General features: G+C 40.3%; 1 protein-coding gene across 2 annotated transcripts in view; it reads left to right on the top strand.

The window, feature by feature from the left end:
- Positions 1 to 23,815, top strand: part of SNX24 (sorting nexin 24) — a 194,487-nt gene that overhangs the window by 100,168 nt on the left and 70,504 nt on the right. For both annotated transcript variants that reach the window (XM_010361409.2, XM_030927492.1), the window contains one exon: positions 17,069 to 17,152. In XM_010361409.2, the coding sequence (XP_010359711.1) occupies positions 17,069 to 17,152 (84 nt within the window). The remainder of the gene's footprint in view (positions 1 to 17,068; positions 17,153 to 23,815) is intronic.

Raw genomic sequence — 23,815 nt, 5'->3', positions numbered from 1 at the left:
CTGGAGGAGTATCTTTGTGGCGTTCTCTGTATTTCCTGAATTTGAATGTTGGCCTGCCCTACTAGGTTGGGGAAGTTCTCCTGGATGATATCCTGAAGAGTGTTTTCCAACTTGGTTCCATTTTCCCCCTCACTTTCAGGCACCCCAATCAGACGTAGATTTGGTCTTTTTACGTAATCCCATACTTCTTGCAGGCTTTGCTCATTTCTTTTTCTTCTTTTTTCTTTTGGTTTCTCTTCTCGCTTCATTTCATTCATTTGATCTTCAATCGCTGATACTCTTTCTTCCAGTTGATCGAGTCGGTTACTGAAGCTTGTGCATTTGTCACGTATTTCTCGTGTCATGGTTTTCATCTCTGTCATTTCGTTTATGATCTTCTCTGCATTAATGAGTCTAGCTGTCAATTCTTCCACTCTTTTTTCAAGATTTTTAGTTTCTTTGCGCTGGGTACGTAATTCCTCCTTTAGCTCTGATAAGTTTGATGGACTGAAGCCTTCTTCTCTCCTCTCGTCCAAGTCATTCTCTGACCAGCTTTGATCCGTTGCTGGTGATGGGCTGCGCTCCTTTGCAGGGGGAGATGCGCTCTTATTTTTTGAATTTCCAGCTTTTCTGCCCTGCTTCTTCCCCATCTTTGTGGTTTTATCTGTCTCTGGTCTTTGATGGTGGTGACGAACTGATGGGGTTTTGGTATAGGTGTCCTTCCTGTTTGATAGTTTTCCTTCTGACAGTCAGAAGAACTCTCTGTTGGTCTGTTGGAGATTGCTTGAGGTCCACTCCAGACCCTGTTTGCCTGGGTATCAGCAGCAGAGGTTGCCGAAGATAGAATATTGCTGAACAGCGAGTGTACCTGTCTGATTCTTCCTTTGGAAGTGTCCTCTCAGGGGTGTACTCCACCCTGTGAGGTGTGGGGTGTCAGACTGCCCCTAGTGGGGGATTTCTCCCAGCTAGGCTACTCAGGGGTCAGGGACACACCTGAGCAGGCAGTCTGTCCGTTCTCAGATCTCAACCTCCGCGTTGGGAGATCCGCGGCTCTCCCCAAAGCTGTCAGACAGAGTCGTTCGCGTCTGCACCGGCTCCCGCTACTTCCCCTGTTGGTCTTCAGCTGTGCGCTGTCCCCAGAGGTGGAGACTACAGAGACAGGCAGGCTTCCTTGAGCTGCTGTGAGCTCCACCCAGTTCGAGCTTCCCAGCGGCTTTGTTTACCTACTTAAGCCTCAGCAATGGCGGGCGCCCCTCCCCCAGCCTCGCTGCTGCCTTGCGGATAGATCACGGCAGACTGCTGTGTTAGCAGTGAGGGAGGCTTCGTGGGCGTGGGACCCTCCCGGCCAGGTGTGGGATATATTCTCCTGGAATGCCTGTATGCTTACAGCGCAGTATTGGGGTGGGAGTTACCCGATTTTCCAGGTGTTGTGTGTCTCAGTTCCCCTGGCTAGGAAAACGGATCCCCTTCCCCCTTGCGCTTCCAGGTGAGGCGATGCCTCGCCCTGCTTCAGCTCTCGCTGGTCAGGCTGCAGCAGCTGACCAGCACCGATTGTCCGGCACTCCCTAGTGAGATGACCCCAGTACCTCAGTTGAAAATGCAGAAATCACCGGTCTTCTGTGTCGCTCGCGCTGGGAGTTGGAGACTGGAGTTGTTCCTATTCGGCCATCTTGCTCCCGTCATTCTTATTTTATTGATGAAGATGCTATGACTCAAAGATATTTTGAGATTTGCCCAAATTTATATACCTTTCTTATTCTTCCTCACAACTTGCTTTGCAATAGTGGAGATAAAATTTATTTTTATTATTGCAAAGCAAGTTATGAGGAAGAATAAGAAAGGTATATAAAAGCTATATGATAGCAGCTATCTTCTAGAATGTTTCATTGAGTAACACAATGTGTGATTTTTATTGTCACAACTCAGGTAAGCAAAGAACCAGCAGTGTTCATATTTTATAGAAAATCTTAAGTCAAAGTTATATGATATTGAAACTAATGAAAAACTATACAGCCAGTCAGCACTTATGACCTGATGTATTTGAGTGCATTTTTTCCCTCACACGGATTTAATTGGTTTTGTGTCATATTGATGCAGCTTAAGAGGAGAAGAAAAATGAAGACTTTTCATACTCAAATCATCACTCAAGGAGATGCAGGTAAAATTAGTACTAAGGTTTAGACTGAAAACCTGGAATCCTATAAATATCTGGAATCCTGTAAATATCAGTGAACTCAAGAAAATTTTTTCTTTATGACCAGAAGGATTCAAAACATTTAGCAAGTATCATTCTAGGATGTCTGAAAGTAATATAGTGTGTGGAAAAAGTCCCAGCACTACGTAAACATGTAAAAGGAAAAGATAAAATGTGTCTAGAACCTTCCAGAATCAGAAGTTATTTTAAAAGTTGCTGGTTTGTTTAAAGCACCATGATTCTAAATAACATATCTGTATCTCCGTTTCTTGATGTCGGTATCTTCAAAAACATCCACTGTCCCTCCATTTTAAAAGCTGGATTTAGCTTCCTCTACCCATGTATTTGTCTCCTTTCAGCACTCAGTTTTCACTATGCATGTGATTTTAATTTCATCAATTTTTTAAACTAATATTACAATTTTTTCTATTGGTTACTTTGCAATTTGAACTTTTTTCTTTATTCACCAACTTTTAGCAGTATTCTCGGACTACCAATTATGCAAGAGGGGAAAATCTGCACCCCGTTCACTTTCTTTCACCCAGTCCCTCCGCAGTTCATCTTTTATCTTCTGCTTTGTATGCCATTTTATATTGACAGGGTTTTAGGATATTTACAATATGTTCTATAAAAATAATTGCCTTCTATACTGTATAGATTGATTCCAAAACCTTAGCACCATAATTAATGTTTCCAGTATTATAATTATATATATGTGTGTGTACGTATATTTATTTATATTTTCACGGAATAATCAAGAAGTGTATTTGGAACTGCAGAGAAGAAAACGTTGCCTTATAAATTACTAAGTCTGTACTGCTCAGTGGGAAATATTTCAAGTGTTATGCCAAATGGACACTCTTTTCTTATTATTCTGTAACTGCACCAAATCATATTACATTTAGTCTGCTTCATATTTGGACCTTTACATTGTATATAGTTTTGTTTATTTTTCTTGAAATTTTTAAGTACCTTTTTTTCTTGACACAGAAAGATAAATGTGAAAAAATAGATGTGATTAATACCAATTATAAGGTTTTAGTGATATAACTATCACTAAAACCTTATAATTGGTATTAATCACATCTATTTTTTTTTTTTCCACAAAGGGATTCTTCTTGGAGCTCTCTGGCTCTTATTCTAATTTGAACACTTTTAAGACTGCAAAGCTACATTTTAGGATTTTTTTTTCTCCACTTGGTTTCTAGGTTAGGTCCACAGTCTTGGCTTCTTTTGTGAATTCCTTTCTTTTTTCTTTTTTTTAATATTGAAAGACGGTTCCTGGATGTGTACATAATAAACCATTTGTGTTCCTGCATGTCTGAAAATAACATTTTCCCTTGCCCTTGTTGGAAGATTTAACTAGACATGGATTTCTACATTAAGCTCATGCACTATTAAACTTTGAAGACATTTGGATCTAAAATTTTGAACAGGTTTTCTATGGATTTCTTTTGTTTCTCTGCGTGCCAAGCACCTTTGACTACAAATCTTTCTAGAGAGGAGAACAACAGAACAGCCTGTGAGAAGATGCCTCCAAGTGGTCTAGAATCCCTTGTGTGCTTCCTGCTGGGCACTTCTTCAGCCTTTTCTTGACTAGCAGTCTCTTGCTTTGGATTTATCTTTCCATTGGCAGTTCTACACCTTCAGTAAATTTTTCAAAAAAGATGTTTGGGTTATGTGTTTTTTGAGTTTTCCCGCAAACTGAGATTGACTTTTTGTTGCCTTTATACATGAATAATAATTTAGATGACTGTTAAATAATATTCTCATAAAACTCCACAGGCATTGCTCTACTTTTTCTGGCAATTAGCGTGTCAGAGAAAAAGTTTGGGGTCATCCTGATCTTTGTTTCTGCTTTTTTGCACCTGTATATTACCTGTATATTTTGGTTATGCTGGTAATTAAAAACAAATTCTAGGGTGGGTAGGTGTGAACATCCTTGTCTCGTTTTTCCCTGGGATATATAAACGCTTTTGATCTTTCCAGCTTAAGAAAGTTGAATTTCTTTTGTCTTTGATTTTTGCTCTTACTCTAATTTTTTTGTTCTTTCATCAGGGATTCTTCTCATTACAGTGTGGATATTTATTCTCTGTCATTATCCATGATCTTCCTGATGTTCTTTTTGGTATAATGAATTTTCTTTCGAAAGCAGAATCATATCAATACACACACACTTACATTTACTCATGTTCAACTCTTACACAGGTATTCTGTTGTGGCAATTATGGTGAGTTCTTACCTAATATCAGTAGGTTCTTGGAAACTGCAACTTAAAGTGAAATGACATACAGCAAGTCCTTGAATCATGTCGTTTTGTTAAGAAGTTGATGAGGAAAAAATTGATTTTGTTATATGTGCTTCAAGTCCCAGTTTCCAAAAACCTCTATCAGCAACATTAAGTGAGGGCTTACTATATAGAGGGAATTATTTTTTGAAGTAGTGGTTTGTTTGTAGCAGCATGTCTCTTTCTTAAAAACTTTTTAAAATTTCTGATTTTAGATATTTTTGAAATAGGAGGAAAAAGCTTCTTCCCCCCTACCCAAAATAGTATGATTAAATTAGTAATTTCTGGGGCGGAGCAAGATGGCCGAATAGGAACAGCTTCAGTCTCCAACTCCCAGCGCAAGCGACACAGAAGACCGGTGATTTCTGCATTTTCAACTGAGGTACTGGGGTCATCTCACTGGGGAGTGCTGGACAATAGGTGCTGGTGAGCTGCTGCAGCCCGACCAGCGAGAGCTGAAGCAGGGCGAGGCATTGCCTCACCTGGGAAGCGCAAGGGGGAAGGGAATCCCTTTTCCTAGCCAGGGGAACTGAGACACACAACACCTGGAAAATCAGGTAATTCCCACCCTAATACTGCGCTTTAAGCAAACAGGCACACCAGGAGATTATACCCACACCTGGCCAGGAGGGTCTCACGGCCACGGAGCCTCCCTCATTGCTAGCAAAGCAGTCTGCGATCTAACCGCAAGGCAGCAGTGAGGCTGGGGGAGGGGCGCCCGCCATTGCTGAGGCTTAAGTAGGTAAACAAAGCCACTGCGAAGCTCGAACTGGGTGGAGCTCACAGCAGCTCAAGGAAACCTGCCTCTCTCTGTAGACTCCACCTCTGGGGACAGGGCACAGCTAAACAACAAAAGGGGAAGCAGCAGAGGCCTCTGCAGACGCGAACGACTGTGTCTGACAGATTTGAAGAGAGCAGTGGATCTCCCAACACGGAGGTTGAGATCTGAGAACGGACAGACTGCCTGCTCAAGTGGGTCCCTGAACCCTGAGTAGCCTAACTGGGAGACATCCACCACTAGGGGCAGTCTGACACCCCACACCTCACACGGTGGAGTACACCCCTGAGAGGAAGCTTCCAAAGTAAGAATTAGACAGGTACACTTGCTGTTCAGCAATATTCTATCTTCTGCAACCTCTGCTGCTGATACCCAGGCAAACAGGGTCTGGAGTGGACCTCAAGCAATCTCCAACAGACCTACAGCTGAGGGTCCTGACTATTACAAGGAAAACTATCAAACAGGAAGAAGACCTATACCAAAACCCCATCAGTACGTCACCATCATCAAAGACCAGAGACAGATAAAACCACAAAGATGGGGAAGAAGCAGGGCAGAAAAGCTGGAAATTCAAAAAATAAGAGCGCATCTCCCCCTGCAAAGGAGCGCAGCTCATCGCCAGCAATGGATCAAAGCTGGTCAGAGAATGACTTTGACGACATGAGAGAAGAAGGCTTCAGTCCATCAAACCTCTCAGAGCTAAAGGAGGAATTACGTACCCAGCGCAAAGAAACTAAAAATCTTGAAAAAAGAGTGGAAGAATTGATAGCTAGAATAATTAATGCAGAGAAGGTCATAAATGAAATGACAGATGAAAACCATGACACGAGAAATACGTGACAAATCCACAAGCTTCAGTAACCGACTCGATCAACTGGAAGAAAGAGTATCAGCGATTGAGGATCAAATGAATGAAATGAAGCGAGAAGAGAAACCAAAAGAAAAAAGAAGAAAAAGAAATGAACAAAGCCTGCAAGAAGTATGGGATTATGTAAAAAGACCAAATCTACGTCTGATTGGGGTGCCTGAAAGTGAGGGGGAAAATGGAACCAACTTGGTAAACACTCTTCAGGATATCATCCAGGAGAACTTCCCCAACCTAGTAGGGCAGGCCAACATTCAAATTCAGGAAATACAGAGAACACCACAAAGATACTCCTCGAGAAGAGCAACTCCAAGACACATAATTGCCAGATTCACCAAAGTTGAAATGAAGGAAAAAATCTGAAGGGCAGCCAGAGAGAAAGGTCGGGTTACCCACAAAGGGAAGCCCATCAGACTAACAGCAGATCTCTCAGCAGAAACTCTACAAGCCAGAAGAGAGTGGGGGCCAATATTCAACGTTCTTAAAGAAAAGAATTTTCAACCCAGAATTTCATATCCAGCCAAACTAAGTTTCATCAGTGAAGGAGAAATAAAATCCTTTACAGATAAGCAAATGCTTAGAGATTTTGTCACCACCAGGCCTGCCTTACAAGAGACCCTGAAGGAAGCCCTAAATATGGAAAGGAACAACCGGTACCAGCCATTGCAAAAACATGCCAAAATGTAAAGACCATCGAGGCTAGGAAGAAACTGCATCAACTAACGAGCAAAATAACCAGTTAATAGCATAATGGCAGGATCAAGTTCACACATAACCATATTAAACTTAAATGTAAATGGACTAAATGCTCCAATTAAAAGACACAGACTGGCAAACTGGATAAAGAGTCAAGACCCATCAGTCTGCTGTATTCAGGAGACCCATCTCACATGCAGAGACATACATAGGCTCAAAATAAAGGGATGGAGGAAGATCTACCAAGCAAATGGAGAACAAAAAAAAGCAAGGGTTGCAATCCTAGTCTCTGATAAAATAGACTTTAAACCATCAAAGATCAAAAGAGACAAAGAAGGCCATTATATGATGGTAAAGGGATCAATTCAACAGGAAGAGCTAACTATCCTAAATATATATGCACCCAATACAGGAGCACCCACATTCATAAAGCAAGTCCTTAGAGACTTACAAAGAGACTTAGACTCCCATACAATAATAATGGGAGACTTCAACACTCCACTGTCAATATTAGACAGATCAACGAGACAGAAAGTTAACAAGGATATCCAGGAATTGAACTCATCTCTGCACCAAGCAGACCTAATAGACATCTATAGAACTCTCCACCCCAAATCAACAGAATATACATTCTTCTCAGCACCACATCGCACTTATTCCAAAATTGACCACATAGTTGGAAGTAAAGCACTCCTCAGCAAATGTAAAAGAACAGAAATTATAACAAACTGTCTCTCAGACCACAGTGCAATCAAACTAGAACTCAGGACTGAGAAACTCAATCAAAACCGCTCAACTACATGGAAACTGAACAACCTGCTCCTGAATGACTACTGGGTACATAACGAAATGAAGGCAGAAATAAAGATGTTCTTTGAAACCAATGAGAACAAAGATACAACATACCAGAATCTCTGGGACACATTTAAAGCAGTGTGTAGAGGGAAATTTATAGCACTAAATGCCCACAAGAGAAAGCTGGAAAGATCTAAAATTGACACTCTAACATCACAATTAAAAGAACTGGAGAAGCAAGAGCAAACACATTCAAAAGCTAGCAGAAGGCAAGAAATAACTAAGATGAGAGCAGAACTGAAGGAGATAGAGACACAAAAAACCCTCCAAAAAAATCAATGAATCCAGGAGTTGGTTTTTTGAAAAGATCAACAAAATGACAGACCGCTAGCAAGACTAATAAAGAAGAAAAGAGAGAAGAATCAAATAGATGCAATAAAAAATGATAAAGGGGATATCACCACGGACCCCACAGAAATACAAACTACCATCAGAGAATAATATAAACACCTCTACGCAAATCAACTAGAAAATCTAGAAGAAATGGATAATTTCCTGGACACTTACACTCTTCCAAGACTAAACCAGGAAGAAGTTGAATCCCTGAATAGACCAATAGCAGGCTCTGGAATTGAGGCAATAATTAATAGCCTACCAACCAAAAAAAGTCCAGGACCAGATGGATTCACAGGCGAATTCTACCAGAGGTACAAGGAGGAGCTGGTACCATTCCTTCTGAAACTATTCCAATCAATTGAAAAAGAGGGAATCCTCCCTAACTCCTTTTATGAGGCCAACATCATCCTCATACCAAAGCCTGGCAGAGACACAACAAAAAAAGAAAATTTTAGACCAATATCCCTGATGAACATCGATGCAAAAATCCTCAATAAAATACTGGCAAACCGGATTCAGCAGCACATCAAAAAGCTTATCCACTATGATCAAGTGGGCTTCATCCCTGGGATGCAAGGCTGGTTCAACATTCGCAAATCAAGAAACGTAATCCAGCATATAAACAGAACCAAAGACAAGAACCACATGATTATCTCAATAGATGCAGAAAAGGCCTTTGACAAAATTCAACAGCCCTTCATGCTAAAAACGCTCAATAAATTCGGTATTGATGGAACGTACCTCAAAATAATAAGAGCTATTTATGACAAACCCACAGCTAATATCATACTGAATGGGCAAAAACTGGAAAAATTCCCTTTGAAAACTGGCACAAGACAGGGATGTCCTCTCTCACCACTCCTATTCAACATAGTGTTGGAAGTTCTGGCTAGGGCAATCAGGCAAGAGAAAGAAATCAAGGGTATCCAGTTAGGAAAAGAAGAAGTCAAATTGTCCCTGTTTGCAGATGACATGATTGTATATTTAGAAAACCCCATTGTCTCAGCCCAAAATCTCCTTAAGCTGATAAGCAACTTCAGCAAAGTCTCAGGATACAAAATCAATGTGCAAAAATCACAAGCATTCTTATACACCAGTAACAGACAAACAGAGAGCCAAATCATGAATGAACTTCCATTCACAATTGCTTCAAAGAGAATAAAATACCTAGGAATCCAACTTACAAGGGATGTAAAGGACCTCTTCAAGGAGAACTACAAACCACTGCTCAGTGAAATCAAAGAGGACACTAACAAATGGAAGAACATACCATGCTCATGGATAGGAAGAATCAATATCGTGAAAATGGCCATACTGCCCAAGGTAATTTATAGATTCAATGCCATCCCCATCAAGCTACCAATGAGTTTCTTCACAGAATTGGAAAAGACGGCTTTAAAGTTCATATGGAACCAAAAAAAGCCCGCATTGCCAAGACAATCCTAAGTCAAAAGAACAAAGCTGGAGGCATCACGCTACCTGACTTCAAACTATACTACAAGACTACAGTAACCAAGACAGCATGGTACTGGTACCAAAACAGAGATATAGACCAATGGAACAGAACAGAGTCCTCAGAAATAATACCACACATCTACAGCCATCTGATCTTTGACAAACCTGAGAGAAACAAGAAATGGGGAAAGGATTCCCTATTTAATAAATAGTGCTGGGAAAATTGGCTAGCCATAAGTAGAAAGCTGAAACTGGATCCTTTCCTTACTCCTTATACGAAAATTAATTCAAGATGGATTAGAGACTTAAATGTTAGACCTAATACCATAAAAACCCTAGAAGAAAACCTAGGTAGTACCATTCAGGATATAGGCATGGGCAAGGACTTCACGTCTAAAACACCAAAAGCAACGGCAGCAAAAGCCAAAATTGACAGTTGGGATCTAATTAAACTAAAGAGCTTCTGCACAGCAAAAGAAACTACCATCAGAGTGAACAGGCAACCTACAGAATGGGAGAAAATTTTTGCAATCTACTCATGTGACAAAGGGCTAATATCCAGAATCTACAAAGAACTCAAACAAATTTACAAGAAAAAAACAAACAACCCCATCAAAAAGTGGGCAAAGGATATGAACAGACATTTCTCAAAAGAAGACATTCATATAGCCAACAGACACATGAAAAAATGCTCATCATCACTGGCCATCAGAGAAATGCAAATCAAAACCACAATGAGATACCATTTCACACCAGTTAGAATGGCAATCATTAAAAAGTCAGGAAACAACTGACTGTAGAGGATGTGGAGAAATAGGAACACTTTTACACTGTTGGTGGGATTGTAAACTAGTTCAACCTTTATGGAAAACAGTATGGCGATTCCTCAAGGATCTAGAACTAGATGTACCATATGACCCAGCCATCCCACTACTGGGTATATACCCAAAGGATTATAAATCATGCTGCTATAAAGACACATGCACACGTATGTTTATTGCGGCACTATTCACAATAGCAAAGACTTGGAATCAACCCAAATGTCCATCTGGGACAGACTGGAATTAGAAAATGTGGCACATATACACCATGGAATATTATGCAGCCATAAAAAAGGATGAGTTTGGGTCCTTTGTAGGGACATGGATGCAGCTGGAAACCATCATTCTTAGCAAACTATCACAAGAACAGAAAACCAAACACCGCATGTTCTCACTCATAGGTGGGAACTGAACAATGAGATCACTTGGACTCGGGAAGGGGAACATCACACATCGGGGCCTATCATGGGGAGGGGGGAGGGGGGAGGGATTGCATTGGGAGTTATACCTGATATAAATGATGAATTGATGGGTGCTGACGAGTTGATGGGTGCAGCACACCAACATGGCACAAGTATACATATGTAACAAACCTGCACGTTATGCACATGTACCCTAGAACTTAAAGTATAAAAAAAAAAAAATGCAGAGTATAGAAATAGAAAAATAAAAATAAATAAAATAAAAAAAAACAAAAAGCAGGTTAACAAAAGAGAAATATACACATTTATTTAATACGAGTTTCATGTGACACTGGAGCCTTCAGAAATAAAGACCCAAAGAAACAGAGGAAAGTGTATTTTTATGAACAGTCATGCAGAAGTATGATTGGAGGACAGAAGGGTGTGATTTACTCATAATAAACTGGGGAGAACTTACACACACAAAAAAAGTAATTTCTTTTGCTTTATCAATGTGGCATCTTAAAATAGAGGAAACATGACTTAAGGCTCAGAATAGGAACAAATCAAATTTTTATGCTAGTTTTTAAAAATGTAAATGTACTTAGAAATCAAATACCACAATAATTCTTTACAATTAGAGGTTTTCTTATTTTTGTACCCTCATAAAAACTGTGTGTGTTGTGAATTAATACCTTGCTAAGTATCTGAATTAATATCCTGCTGAGCACCTGACAATAGGCACACAAGAAGTGGCACTTTTAGAGATTCAACTTTTTATAGTAGAATAACTGCCTTCTTTATTTTATTATCTTGACCGTTTATTCCTACTAAAGAGGAGAATGTTGATTTCAAGCTTTGCTTTAATATTTGGTGCATCTTGTTCTGATGAACAAGTATTAAATATACATATATATGCATGTGTATATATATATATTTATGAAAAGTCATATTCTAAGCAGATAGTTGTCCTTCATGTGTATTTCAGATTCCCAGCGTAACAATACACTGGCCTAAACTACTTGCAACCTTGGGCTTAAATCTTTATTTGTATATAGAACCCCATCTGTATTTGGCAGGCACTTGAATTATTTATTAGATATCTTCAATCTGTTATAGAGAATACTTTTCCTTTTTTCTTTTTCTTTTTTTTTTTGCTTTAGAGGTGATCAACTTTGTAATGTATAAGCTTCTGAAAGAGAGAGACCATTCAACCTAGAATATAAGTTAAGTCCTTCCTTAGCTTAAGTTTATTTTATTAGATATATTCCTGAAAATTAGGGTATAAACCCATATTTTGAACTATTTTATCCTTGACTTCTAGTATAATTTCAGAGATGTTACCACAAAAGAAAAAAAGTTGGCTCTGACATGTAATAAAAACCACACTTGGGGATCAGATTCTTCCCTTTAAAGTAATGGCATTTGTTTTCGTTTTCAATTTGTATTCTATTGACTTAATAATGTCTCTAGAACTGTGGCAAAAATTTAGTCAAATGAACAGAATGATTTTTGTTTTGTTAAGCAAACCTAAATGGAATCCTTAATACATTTATTTAATTACATGCAGCTTCCCTTACTGTATACAGAGGGCATTTCTGGAAAACTCTGAGGAAAGATGTCTGTAGGAATAGAAAACCAAACAGGCAAGTCAGAGCCAGACGCAGTGGCATGGGCCTCTAATCCCACCTACTCGGGAAGCTGAGATGGGAAGATCACTTGAGCCCAGGAGTTTGAGTCCAGCTTGAGCAACATAACTAAGTAAATGAATACAATAAAAATAAACAGGTAGGTCAGGCTTATATATTATTTTATGTGAGATAGTTGGAATGGAAACTTATGCCACCATACATGCTTGTCAAAATATGCCCAATTAATTCTCATTTTAGCTGGGCACGGTGGCTCACGCCTATAATCCCAGCACTTTGGGAAGCCAAGGCGGGCGGATCACGAGGTCAGGAGATTGAGACCATCCTGGCTAACACGCTGAAACCCCGTTTGTGCTAAAAATACAAAAAAATTAGCCGAGTGTGGTGGCGGGCGCCTGTAATCCCAGCTACTCAGGAGGCTGAGGCAGGAAAATGGCGTGAACCGGGAGGCAGATGTTGCAGTGAGCCGAGATCGCACCACTGCACTCCAGCCTGGGCGACAGAGCGAGACTCCGTCTCAAAAAAAAAAAGAAAAAATTCACATTTTATGCACCAGATTGGCCAAAGTAGGACTATGTTGACAAGGATGGACCAGACAGTCCTATTTGTAACAGTGTAACTTAGTACATTGGAGGGGTGAAATCTGGCAACATTTTTGGTAATTTACATTTTGTTAATTTTACCTTGTTGGGTTCTAGATATTTTTATAGTCCTAAAAATATTCTTGAGCTTTGTTCTGGCATGTGGTTAAGTTACCCAGAAATAATTCGATCTCTTCAGACCTGGCTTTGAAGTGTTAAACTGGACTGAAACAACTCATTTTCCCTGCTTCTGAGTCAAGAACCTTCAGGGTACTGTAACTAATGCCTCGTGAATTATGAGGTTTTCTGCCCCGGCTTTTGGACACAGGCACCATTGCCTGTTGCATGTGAGCTCTGAGCCCTGCTCACTCTAATCCTTTTTGTATCCTTGGGTAGTTTACCCAATCTCACGTGCCGATCGGTTTTCACCTGAATACTTGAGGGAGGCCTCCTCAGCTGCAGGCATTCTCCTGGGGTGCAGCTCCCTGTTCTCCATACTCCCAGCTCCCTTTCCTTAACTCAGGGGACCGCAGGGCTCTGCTGGGCGGAGTCCCCTTCCCTGGGCAGAGGCCTGCATAGCTTCTCTCTGGGCAGCAAGCTGAAGTTAATAGTAGGGCTCTCCTTGTTTGTTTCCTGTCTCTCACGGTCCTTCATTTCCCGATGTCCAATGTCCTGAGAGCCATTTTTCCCACATATTTTGTACACTTATTTAATTTGCCCAGTTTCAAGTGGGAGGCTACGTCTCCTTCCTGTTACTCCATCTTGGCCAGAAGTGCCCTTGGTTTTCACCTTAAAGTGTGTGGGAGTTTTTTGTTGTTTGTTGTTGTTGTTGTTTTTTTCAATAGGAGTGAAAACAGTCCTTGTCCACCCACAGCCAATCTGAAATTCCAGAGGCAGCACACTCAACTTTTTTTTCTTTTCTCTCTCTTTTTTTTTTTGTGATCTCTGCTCACCACAACGTCCACCTCCTCTTGCCTCAAGCAATTCTCCTGCCTCAGCCTCCCAAGTAGCTGGGATTACAGGCGCGCACCACCACACCGAGCTAATTTTTGTATTTTTAGTAGAGACAGGGTTTCATCATGTTGGCCAGGCTTGTCTTGAACTCCTGACCTCAGGTGATCCGCCCTCCTCAGCCCTCATAAAGGCTGACCTCTTGTCAGTCTTGTTCAGTGCTGAATCCCAGAGTCTAGAACAACTCCTGGGCTCCGCGGCTTGCAGGCCCTCAGTAAATATCTGTTGAATAAATAAACAGATGAATGGTGGATTCTGTGCTGAGTGCCTTTCCTGCACCATCTTGGAAGCTGTCACCTCAGGAGGTGCATAATCACTACTAGGAGTTTGCCAGCAGAGTGAAGCAAGGAAAGGGATTTCCAGGCAGCAGGGACAACATACGTAGGAAAGTTGGAAAGACTTTACAAAAATGACCTGGCATGGTATTCAGGAAAATAGGATTTATTAATTTTTTTTTTTTTTGGAGACAGAGTCTCGCTCTATTGCCTAGTCTGGAGTTCAGTGGTGCGATCTTGGCTCACTGCAACCTCTGCCTCCCAGGTTCAAGCAATTCTCCTGCCTTAGCCTCCCAAGCAGCTGGGTCTACAGGCGCACGCCACCACGCCCAGCTAATTTTTGTATTTTTAGTAGAAATGGGGTTTCACCATATTGGCCAGGCGGGTCTCCAACTCCTGACCTCATGATCCACCTGCCTCAGCCTCCCAAAGTGCTGAGATTACAGGCGTGAGCCATCGTGCCTGGCCGGAGTTATTAAATTGACTCCGTTTCTTGCTTCACTTTGTCATGAATATCCTGATGAACAACTTCCTTTCCAAGATGTTTTCCCAGAATTTAGAAGAAGAAAGTCTTGATAGTATTAGGCATATTGTGTTTTCTTTCAATTGTAATGTTATAAAATATAAGAATTAAAGTTTATCACAAACTTTCCTGTGGATGTCTGTACATCCACCCTCCCCCACTGCTCACTGTGAATTTAGTGCTTGTTAAGAGTAACTGTGGGCCGGGCACGGTGGCTCAAGCCTGTCATCCCAGCACTTTGGAAGGCCGAGGCGGGCGGATCACGAGGTCAGGAGATCGAGACCCTCCTGGCTAACACGGTGAAACCCCATCTCTACTAAAAATACAAAAAACTAGCCGGGCGCGGTGGCGGGCGCCTGTAGTCCCAGCTACTGGGAGGCTGAGGCAGGAGAATGGCGTAAACCCGGGAGGCGGAGCTTGCAGTGAGCTGAGATCCGGCCACAGCACACCAGCCTGGGTGACAGCGCGAGACTCCGTCTCAAAAAAAAAAAAAAAAAAAAAAAAAAAAAGAGTCACTGTGGAATTTGGTAATGGAACCATCTGGTCAGTAGAAGAGATGGCATTCCATGAAGCAGCCATTGTGTAATTTGTCTTACCCTGGCCTTCAAGGAGGGGCACTTTGAGGGGTGGGCGAGTAGGTAGAGGCTTGCCGAATTTTCAACCTTCTCCCTGTTTTACAGATTCTGTAGCTAATGTGCCAATTAAGGTGGTGGTTTTGTGATAAAGCCTCAAGCAATAAGACCCGGAACATAACCTCATTTATTTCATAAAGCTCAGCAGATGGAAACTACTTTCATTGCTACATATTGTCCTGATTTCAATCTGGGACCTGATAGTAAAAAGGGGGCTCTGTAGCCTATTAACCAAGCCCCCACGTTAAAGCTGTGCTTCTCTTGTTTGTTTTCTCGAGGTGTTTTCCTGATTCTATTTCTGGCAAGACCTTTGAAGAAGAATAATTTTCTCTGGTGAATTAATAAACAGATTTTTTTTTCCTAAAAAATAATCTAAGAATATCTGAGAGTTTGAAGCATATGCATATGGTTTCAGAAGAAAATATTTCTATTTGTTCACCAAAGGAAAGTCTTTATTCAGGGGTATTTTTTGAAAAACAAAATGTTAATATAAAATATTGATTAAATTGTTAAAAATTTAACACTTAATAAAAAGAGATTTCTTAAACGGAGTCATGCAGCAGCAGATTTTGTTTCTGATTCAAAGAAGCACAAAAATGCAAACAGATTTTATGTTTGATGACATAATTTCTGGATTTCTAAAATAGTCATACTTACATATAAGACAGAAATATAGAGCCATAGCAATCTATTTTCATAATGAAGATGTGCAACCTTGTATCTCACATGCCAAATTTAAGTAGTTCTTATTTTTAGACTAGAAGTAAGAATGCTTTTAATGCTTTTTAGTGTCATGTGATCTCTACAGTTTTGTATTTTTTTCAGAAGGGCGATTGAAATAGAAAATTAGGCTTATTAAGTAATTAAACAATATTCCTTCATCTTAGTATTTCTAAACTCTCACTTAGCAAAACAGGAGTCAAATACAAACTTTTGCAATGACAGCTTCTCTTTAGATCCTGCCAACCATCCCTCCCCATCCGACCTTAACATTGTATTTTCATGACCATTTCACAATATTTCTCATCCCTTGTTTCCAGTCTTGACCCACTGACCCAAGAATCAAGAAAATGTCATGTTAGTGCCTACTAATTAGTGCACCCAGAGAGCCTTTTCATCTGGCTTTTCAACCTTCTGGAGCTAGGAGAACAAGCTGTCACTTGTATCATACAGGGAAAATGAGCCTTTACTACATTTTCCCTGTTTTGCAAACAGCAGAATAAGCCCAGCTGAGACTAGAGATGAATATTCAGGTTAGAAAGACATTAACCTAAAATGCTCTGCTGTTTGCATGATTGTCTTATAAAGACACAGTACTGCCTACATTGAAATGCCCATAGTGGAATGCCACATGCCTGAGCTTTTTACCAGAGTACTCCTCTTGCAATACTCTGGTAAAGAGTATTTTTTCAGTGCTATCATGTTCACTTGGTGAAATCATTTTATGCAAAAAATATTATTTTATTAAAAAATTAGGTAGTTTTTTAATGCATGTAAGTTTCCCTTGTTTTTAGACAGGTTTTTGGAGAATGTCGCACTTTGTTAGTGAGCCTTTGGTTCGAGTGCTCATTAATCAATGCTGTTGGGCCAGGGTCTCCTGAGCCTTCTGGGTTTTGGGGGATCAGCTACTGTAATTAAAGGGATGAAATATATCATGGTCACAAACTTACCACATCAGACAATTGAAGGTTTTGAACTAATATAATTACTCTTTTAAATTTTTTCCTCAGGTGTTTAAGATAGAAGTGCTAATGAATGGAAGAAAACATTTTGTTGAAAAGAGATACAGCGAATTTCATGCTTTGCACAAAAAGGTAACTTGTTTTTTGTTTTTTTTTTTCTCTTTTCTCTATGAGGCAGATGGTATAATGTTAATACTCCTTTCTGTGATTCCAAGAGCATTGATATTTCTTGTGTTTGTATATGCATTTTCTTTTATCATGAAATAAATTTCTTTTTAGAATAAATTATTCAGTTCCTTAAAGGTATGCTTTCTGAATAGGTAGATTTTCTGTTAAGATTGTTTACATGTAAAAATCTGAGGCAGCAAGCTGTTTGCAGTATGTTGCATTCGATGTTACAGGTTCAGAAAGAATAAGACCCAGACCCTGTTTTATCCATGAAATGCACTTAATGTTCTTTACAGAATGGGGAGAAAAAGTAAATGATTATCTTACAGGAAGAAATTTATTAAATTCAACTTATACTGACATGTGTATGTAAGTATCTGGAAAAGATCATATACATGTACTTGTGTATTCAAAGACTGGGGAACACAAGTTAAAAGAGGCTCTTAGCCTTTTTTTGAATTGTAAAGGGCCACTTTACAAAACTGATGTCTCAGCACTAGGAGACACTTCTTTAAAAGTCTTAGATGAACAAAACAGAAAAGCAGAAGGAAGAGCTTGGAGAAACGGTTATTAAAGCATAGAAGAGTAAATCCTTCTTTATTTTCTACCGAAATTTAATTTTTTCTAGGTTATAAATTATTATTGGTGTGCTGAAATCATTTTGATCTCTACAAATACCTCATGAAATTGCCTAGAAAAATCCCGTTAACAGGATAAACGTATAAACGTTAACAGGATAAATGTATAAACGTTAACAGGATAAACGTATAAACGTTAACAGGATAAACGTATAAACGTTAACAGGATATTAGTGAGAGATTAGTGAGACTGTTTCCTTCTCTTTGCTGTTAAAGGGGAGCTCTAAGTTATCGGTGTACTTTTCTGTTAGGACGGCAGGGGATAATCCACATCTAGTTCTACAGTTAGCACTTTGTTCAATCCAGGTTGACTTGGAACAGAAACAGTACAGGTGAACACAGATTTAGACCAGGTGTTGCCAGTGACTTTACAAAAGCACCAACCCCAGGGTGCTCCAAAGAGAAACAAATCTGGAGTCTGGGACTCACTTCCTTCCCAGGGAATTCTGTTTTTGTGTGTGTGTTTTGGGAGGAAACAGATCCTAGTGAGGTTTCTTCTGGGTACCTGATGAAATAAGTCCCTGCTGTGGGATTAAAACCAGCACCCCCTGCCTTGCCAAGCCTCTGCTGACCAGTCTAGAGGAGGCAGCCTGTCACATGCAGGCCCTTTGCTAACCTTCCAAGTCAGCACCTAGGACTCCATGACCCTAGCACAGCCCAGCTGTACTCTCCAGATACTCAGGGACCAGCTCCACACCAGGCACAGCTGGGTGACTGCCAATTAGGCCTGCCCGGAGCACGAGGCTGCCCATGCTTCTGGAAGAGAGCCTTGTTCACCCTGTTCTCTGCTCTAATAGAGTTTATTTTCTTCTGCAGAGGAGGACCCTCTCCCCAGTGAGTATAGATAGTTCTTAGCTATTCATGGTCAAAAAAATTCCTAGATTTTCCAGGATTCTCTCTCCTCTCAGTTTCTGCAGTTCTATTAATAATTTTATCTATTCTTATATAATTAGGTCTACTAGCATTAATAGAATAGAAATTCTCAAATCTCTCAATTTTGAATATTGTTGACAGCCTTGTTAAAATATTTGAGACAACTTTACAGAGACATAGAGATAAAAATAGCTTTGTGGACCAGAGTTTTAGTTGGGATACACTGTCTAATGTTGTGTATTATTAAGGGGATAGCAGCTGCTAAAAGTCTCCTTTACTTGCCCCCTTGTGATTGTAATAGATTTGGCAAAAAGGTAACTCTAAAAAGCAATGAAATACAAATAACGATGGGGTATAAAAATAAACATAAATCTGTAATTTTGACTGTAAGATTGTGTGCTAAGAAGGGTTGAAATGAGTAAAAAATTTAATCAGAGTACTCGGGCTTGACTGACTGCTGCTGCCACGTCGTGCAACCTTGCCCTTTTATTGCAGTTTTGGTACCCTCAGTTTCCATATTTGAATGCTAGAGTTTAACATAAAGTATTTTCCCTTTAAATGTAGTTGAATCTGTTGTTACTTAATTCTCTTGAAATATTTAACTATATTACACCTCCAAAAATTAGATGTGTTTATTAGCAAGCATGCATGTAGTCTTGTTTTAATAGGTGTTTCTTAGGTTTGCTTAGGAGCTGTAGTCCCTCTTTCAATAGAACTGTCTATGTATGTGCTTTCCCATTTATCTGCTAGTGTCTCGGTTGTTTTTGCTTATTAGTTTGTGTGGCCTATTAATACAATGTTAGCCATTTACTGAAAGCATTTTTTCACAAGGGCCTTTTAATTGTGGTTATGACATTTATTTTAAATGTATGCAAGTTTTAAATTTTTATGTTTACTAATATGTCTGTTTTCACCCTTTCAGATTCTATCTTAAAATTAGTCATTTCTTCTTGTGCTATGATGAGTATTTTATTCCATTTTCTTTTAGTTGGTATTTTTCAAAATGTGAACTTTGAATTATCTAAGGGAAAATTGCTGGGCAACACCCTAGATATACTGAATCAGAATTTTTGTGATGGAGCCCAATAATCTGCAGTACCCCAGATGATTAATGCCTGTTGAAGTTTGAGAATTCCTATAGTGTGATTGTCACTTAGACACAACCCTTCCTAACCTACCTCCATCACATACACTGAAGTCACAAAGCTTAGAACCACACATCTCAAGGTTTTAAAGCTTCAAGTGTGTTCCTACTTTTCTGTTACCTTGCATTGTCTTCCAAATTCTTATAATACACACTACTTAATTTTTCATTTTCTTTTTCTTTTTTTTGAGACAGAGTCTCGCTCTTTTGCCCAGGCTGGAATGAAGTCACTCAATCTCAACTCACCACAACCTCCACCTCCCAGGTTCAAGCAATTCTCCTGCCTCAGCCTCCCGAGTAGCTGGGATTACAGGTGCCTGCCACCACGCCTGGCTAATTTTTGTATTTTTAGTAGAGACAGTGTTTCGCCATGTTGGCCAGGCTGGTTTCGAACTCCTGACCTCAGGTGATCCACCCACCTCTGCCTCCCAAAGTGCTAGAGTTACAGGCATGAGCCACTGTGCCCAGACTAATTTTTCATTTTCTATTCCTACCATCCCAGTCCAGAGTCTTACTACTTTATATCAGTATTACTTTAACCATTTCAGATCCTTACCCATTCTCTGCTGCAGACCAGTTTTCCTAAAACACCATTTTTATCTTCATTCTCTTACTCGAATGCACTGAAACAGGTCTCTGTTGCCCACCACATCATAGACATTGACCCTCAACGCCAAAAATCTTAAACCTTGTATGAGTTTCCTATTGCTGCTGTTAACAAATCACCAAAAATGCAGTGGTTTAAAATTTATTTTTTATTATTATTTGAGACAGAGTTTCACTTTGTCACCCAGGCTGGAGTGCAGTGGCACGATCTAAGGTCACTGCAACCTCCGTTTCCCAGGTTCAAACGATTCTTCTGCCCCAGCCTCCTGAGTAGCTAAGACTACAGGCATGCACCACCACGCTCGGCTACTTTTTTGTATTTTTAGTAGAGACAGGGTTTCACCATGTTGGCCAGGCTGGTCTCAACTGACCTCAGGTGATCCGCCCGCCTTGGCCTCCCAAAGTATTGGGATTACAGGTGTAAGCCACCACATCAAGCCTTCAAATTTATTACCTGACTGTAGCTGAGTCTTCTGTGGGTTCTAGAACAGAATCTGTTTCCTTGCCTCTTCCAACATTCCTTGTCTTGTGGCCTCTTTCATCTTCAAAGCCAGCAGTCACTCCACTTCAGCTTCTGTGTCCATCATAACGTCTCCTGTCATCACCTCTCTTCTGACTTGACACCTTGTGTAAACAGACTTTCTGATTCATCCTGATAAGTACCAGCTTCTGTGACACCACAGACTCAATCCCCTTTTCCTTGTGCTTCCCTCTTATGATAATATTGAGCCCACACAGATAATCCCCCCTTTTCAAAATCCTTAATTTAATTACATCTGCAAAGCCCCCTTTCCCATGTATGCGAATACATTCACAGATTCTGAGGATTAGGACTTGGACATCTTTGAGGGAACCATTATTCTGTCTACTACTAACCCCTTTACTGGCCGACTTTATTTTTCACTCCTCCTAAGAGCCCTTCAGGGACAGCTGAGCCAGTATCTCCCATTACCTCATTATGTGAGGTAAAAATGGCTACCCACCTGTCTTTGCCATGCTGAATGTCTTTTCCTCTGTGTTCTGATCTATTCAAACCAAGACATTTCAGGTTCTCCTTTTTCCATGTTAGCTCCCTTTCTTCCCTAATCTCTTTGTTCTTAGAACTCCTGTCCATTTAGAATAGAGATTTCTGCTTAAATTTTGGAAACATATGAGATAAAACTGTTATCCCTAAATTTTGTCTAATTAGAAGGTACTTTTTTAAAAGTAGGGACCATGTTCTATCTTTCATATCTTTCACACTGTTAGAGTGTCTAGTAGAGTCTCAGGCACTTATTAGGTATTAAATAAGTATTTGGCAAATGGCATATTCGGAGAGCATCATGTATATTTATGAATTACTAGAGGATCAGTTTCTACTGCGGGAGTTTGCGTTCTCTGTTAACCCCAGGCTCTGCTTGCCCTGATGCCTTTTTTAGCTCCTCTGCTAGTACTAGGTGGGAAGAACACGACCACACCAAAACAAAAACAAAACCCCATCCTAGCCTTCTTTGTTATGGCCCAGGCACAGGCTCCTGTGACAGGGTGAGCCTTCAAGCTTATGAGTGCTTTCGCGTGTGCCTCGGCTACACCTGTCCACGTCCCACTACAGCTAAATACTTTACTATTTTAAATGGTGGTTCCTGAAAAGAGCTTTACCTCCCTAGGCCAAAAATTGCATGTATGGGCAGAAAAACCTTTTCAGCATGGCAAACTGTTAAGCACATTTTATTTTCATGCCTTCCCAGCTGTTTTCTGTCAGTCACAGCCCATCCTTTTATTCACAATGGTTTCAGTGAAATATGGTGCTGGTTCATTTTTAAATTAACTATCTTCATTTTTTATTATTGACTACTTTTGGCTTGAGTAAAAGACTTCATTCTCCTGTGTGTAATTCCATGAAGTAGATGATAAAGAACCAAAAACCTGCCATGTAGGGTCAAACCAGTAACACAGCACCCTGTGCATTCTCTCCAAAGGGAACCCTGAGGAAGTAGTGGTGGCAATACAGGGGGAAAGATGGGATTTTATCCCCAAATGTTTCTCGCTTCTTTAACTTTTCTTTTCTTTTTCATTCTTTTTATTCATGTACTTGGGAAAAGTATTTCTGCTTCTTTGTGGAAAATGGTTACTATAACCAGTGTATGCAGTGGTAGGTCTGTGTGGAATAAGTTCTGTGTAAATTCTTCTAGCAGTATAAAAAAGGAAAAAGGAGTGGTCACACCAGGAAAAGGGGATTGTGTCTGTGGTATCATAGAACCTGGGACTTATCTGCTTGAATCAGAAAGGCAGTTTGCCTGGACACAGCAGGGCCAGGACCGCTCATCATCGGGTGAAGTGGCAGAGGAGTATTTATCTTATAAGCAGCTGAGCCCTACTGGAAACATACTGTCTCGGGTTTGTCTCTCATCTAAAGCAATTCATTACTCACCTACGAATGCTGTCACGGATCCCAGCAGCTGTGATGATCCGCTTCCTCAGTACTCTTGACATAAATAAAAAAGGAAAAATATTTTCAGTGCTAGATCTTCAACTTTTTTTTTAAAAGGAGAGACATATAATGGAGTTGATTTTCTATTCTGAAATATATGTTGTGATTCAATAGTTTTAAAGGAAGTTTCTTTATGTTTAAAGTGAAACTTAAGCTTATTACCACAGAATAATTTAGCATTTTGGCCTTGTTCTTGTGGAGAAATGCCTCAGACAGTATAGAGTTTAAATATGTATTTATTCCCCTGCAAGCAATTATAAATCCCCCTCCTCCTCTCTCCCTTGCATTATCAGTTTCCCCCTCAATACTGAATCAGTCTCATCACTATATGAACCTATCATAGTAGTTTCTGTTTCACAAAATAAAGCCTGCCTTTGGCCCCATGCTTCCCTCGTGTGCTCATCCCATTGTACTCCTTCCTTCTCTTTTAGTAGAACTCCTTAGAAGAGGAGCTGCTACTTCCCCACTGCCCTTCTTTCTGTACCCGGCATTACTGACTTCCCGTCATCTGGCACAGCCTGATCATGCGTCTCCTCTTGAAACACTTTCCTGATGGAACCTACTGCCCGTCTTCCCCCAGTGATTGTCCTGCTTCTCCTCCCTGCTTCTCCATCTCACCTGAGGCTTGGGGCCCTCTTCCAAGCTCATTCAGACAGAATTCAGTGGCTTGCAGTTGCAGAACTGAGGTCCCTTTTTTTTTTCTTGCTGGCTGAACACCAGAGGCAGCTCTCAGCTCCTAAAGACCACCCTCAGGTCCTAGCCATGTGGCTCTCTCATCACATGATACCTTACTTGAAAGCCAGCAATCTGCTAGGACCATCATATAATACACAAGGTAATCATGGAGTGAATGCCCTGACATATTCACAGGTCCCACTCATGCTCAAGAGGAGGGG

Source organism: Rhinopithecus roxellana, chromosome 3 (assembly GCF_007565055.1).
Source record: "Rhinopithecus roxellana isolate Shanxi Qingling chromosome 3, ASM756505v1, whole genome shotgun sequence".
NCBI lineage: Eukaryota > Metazoa > Chordata > Mammalia > Primates > Cercopithecidae > Rhinopithecus > Rhinopithecus roxellana.
This window is presented reverse-complemented; position numbering and strand designations above follow the sequence as displayed.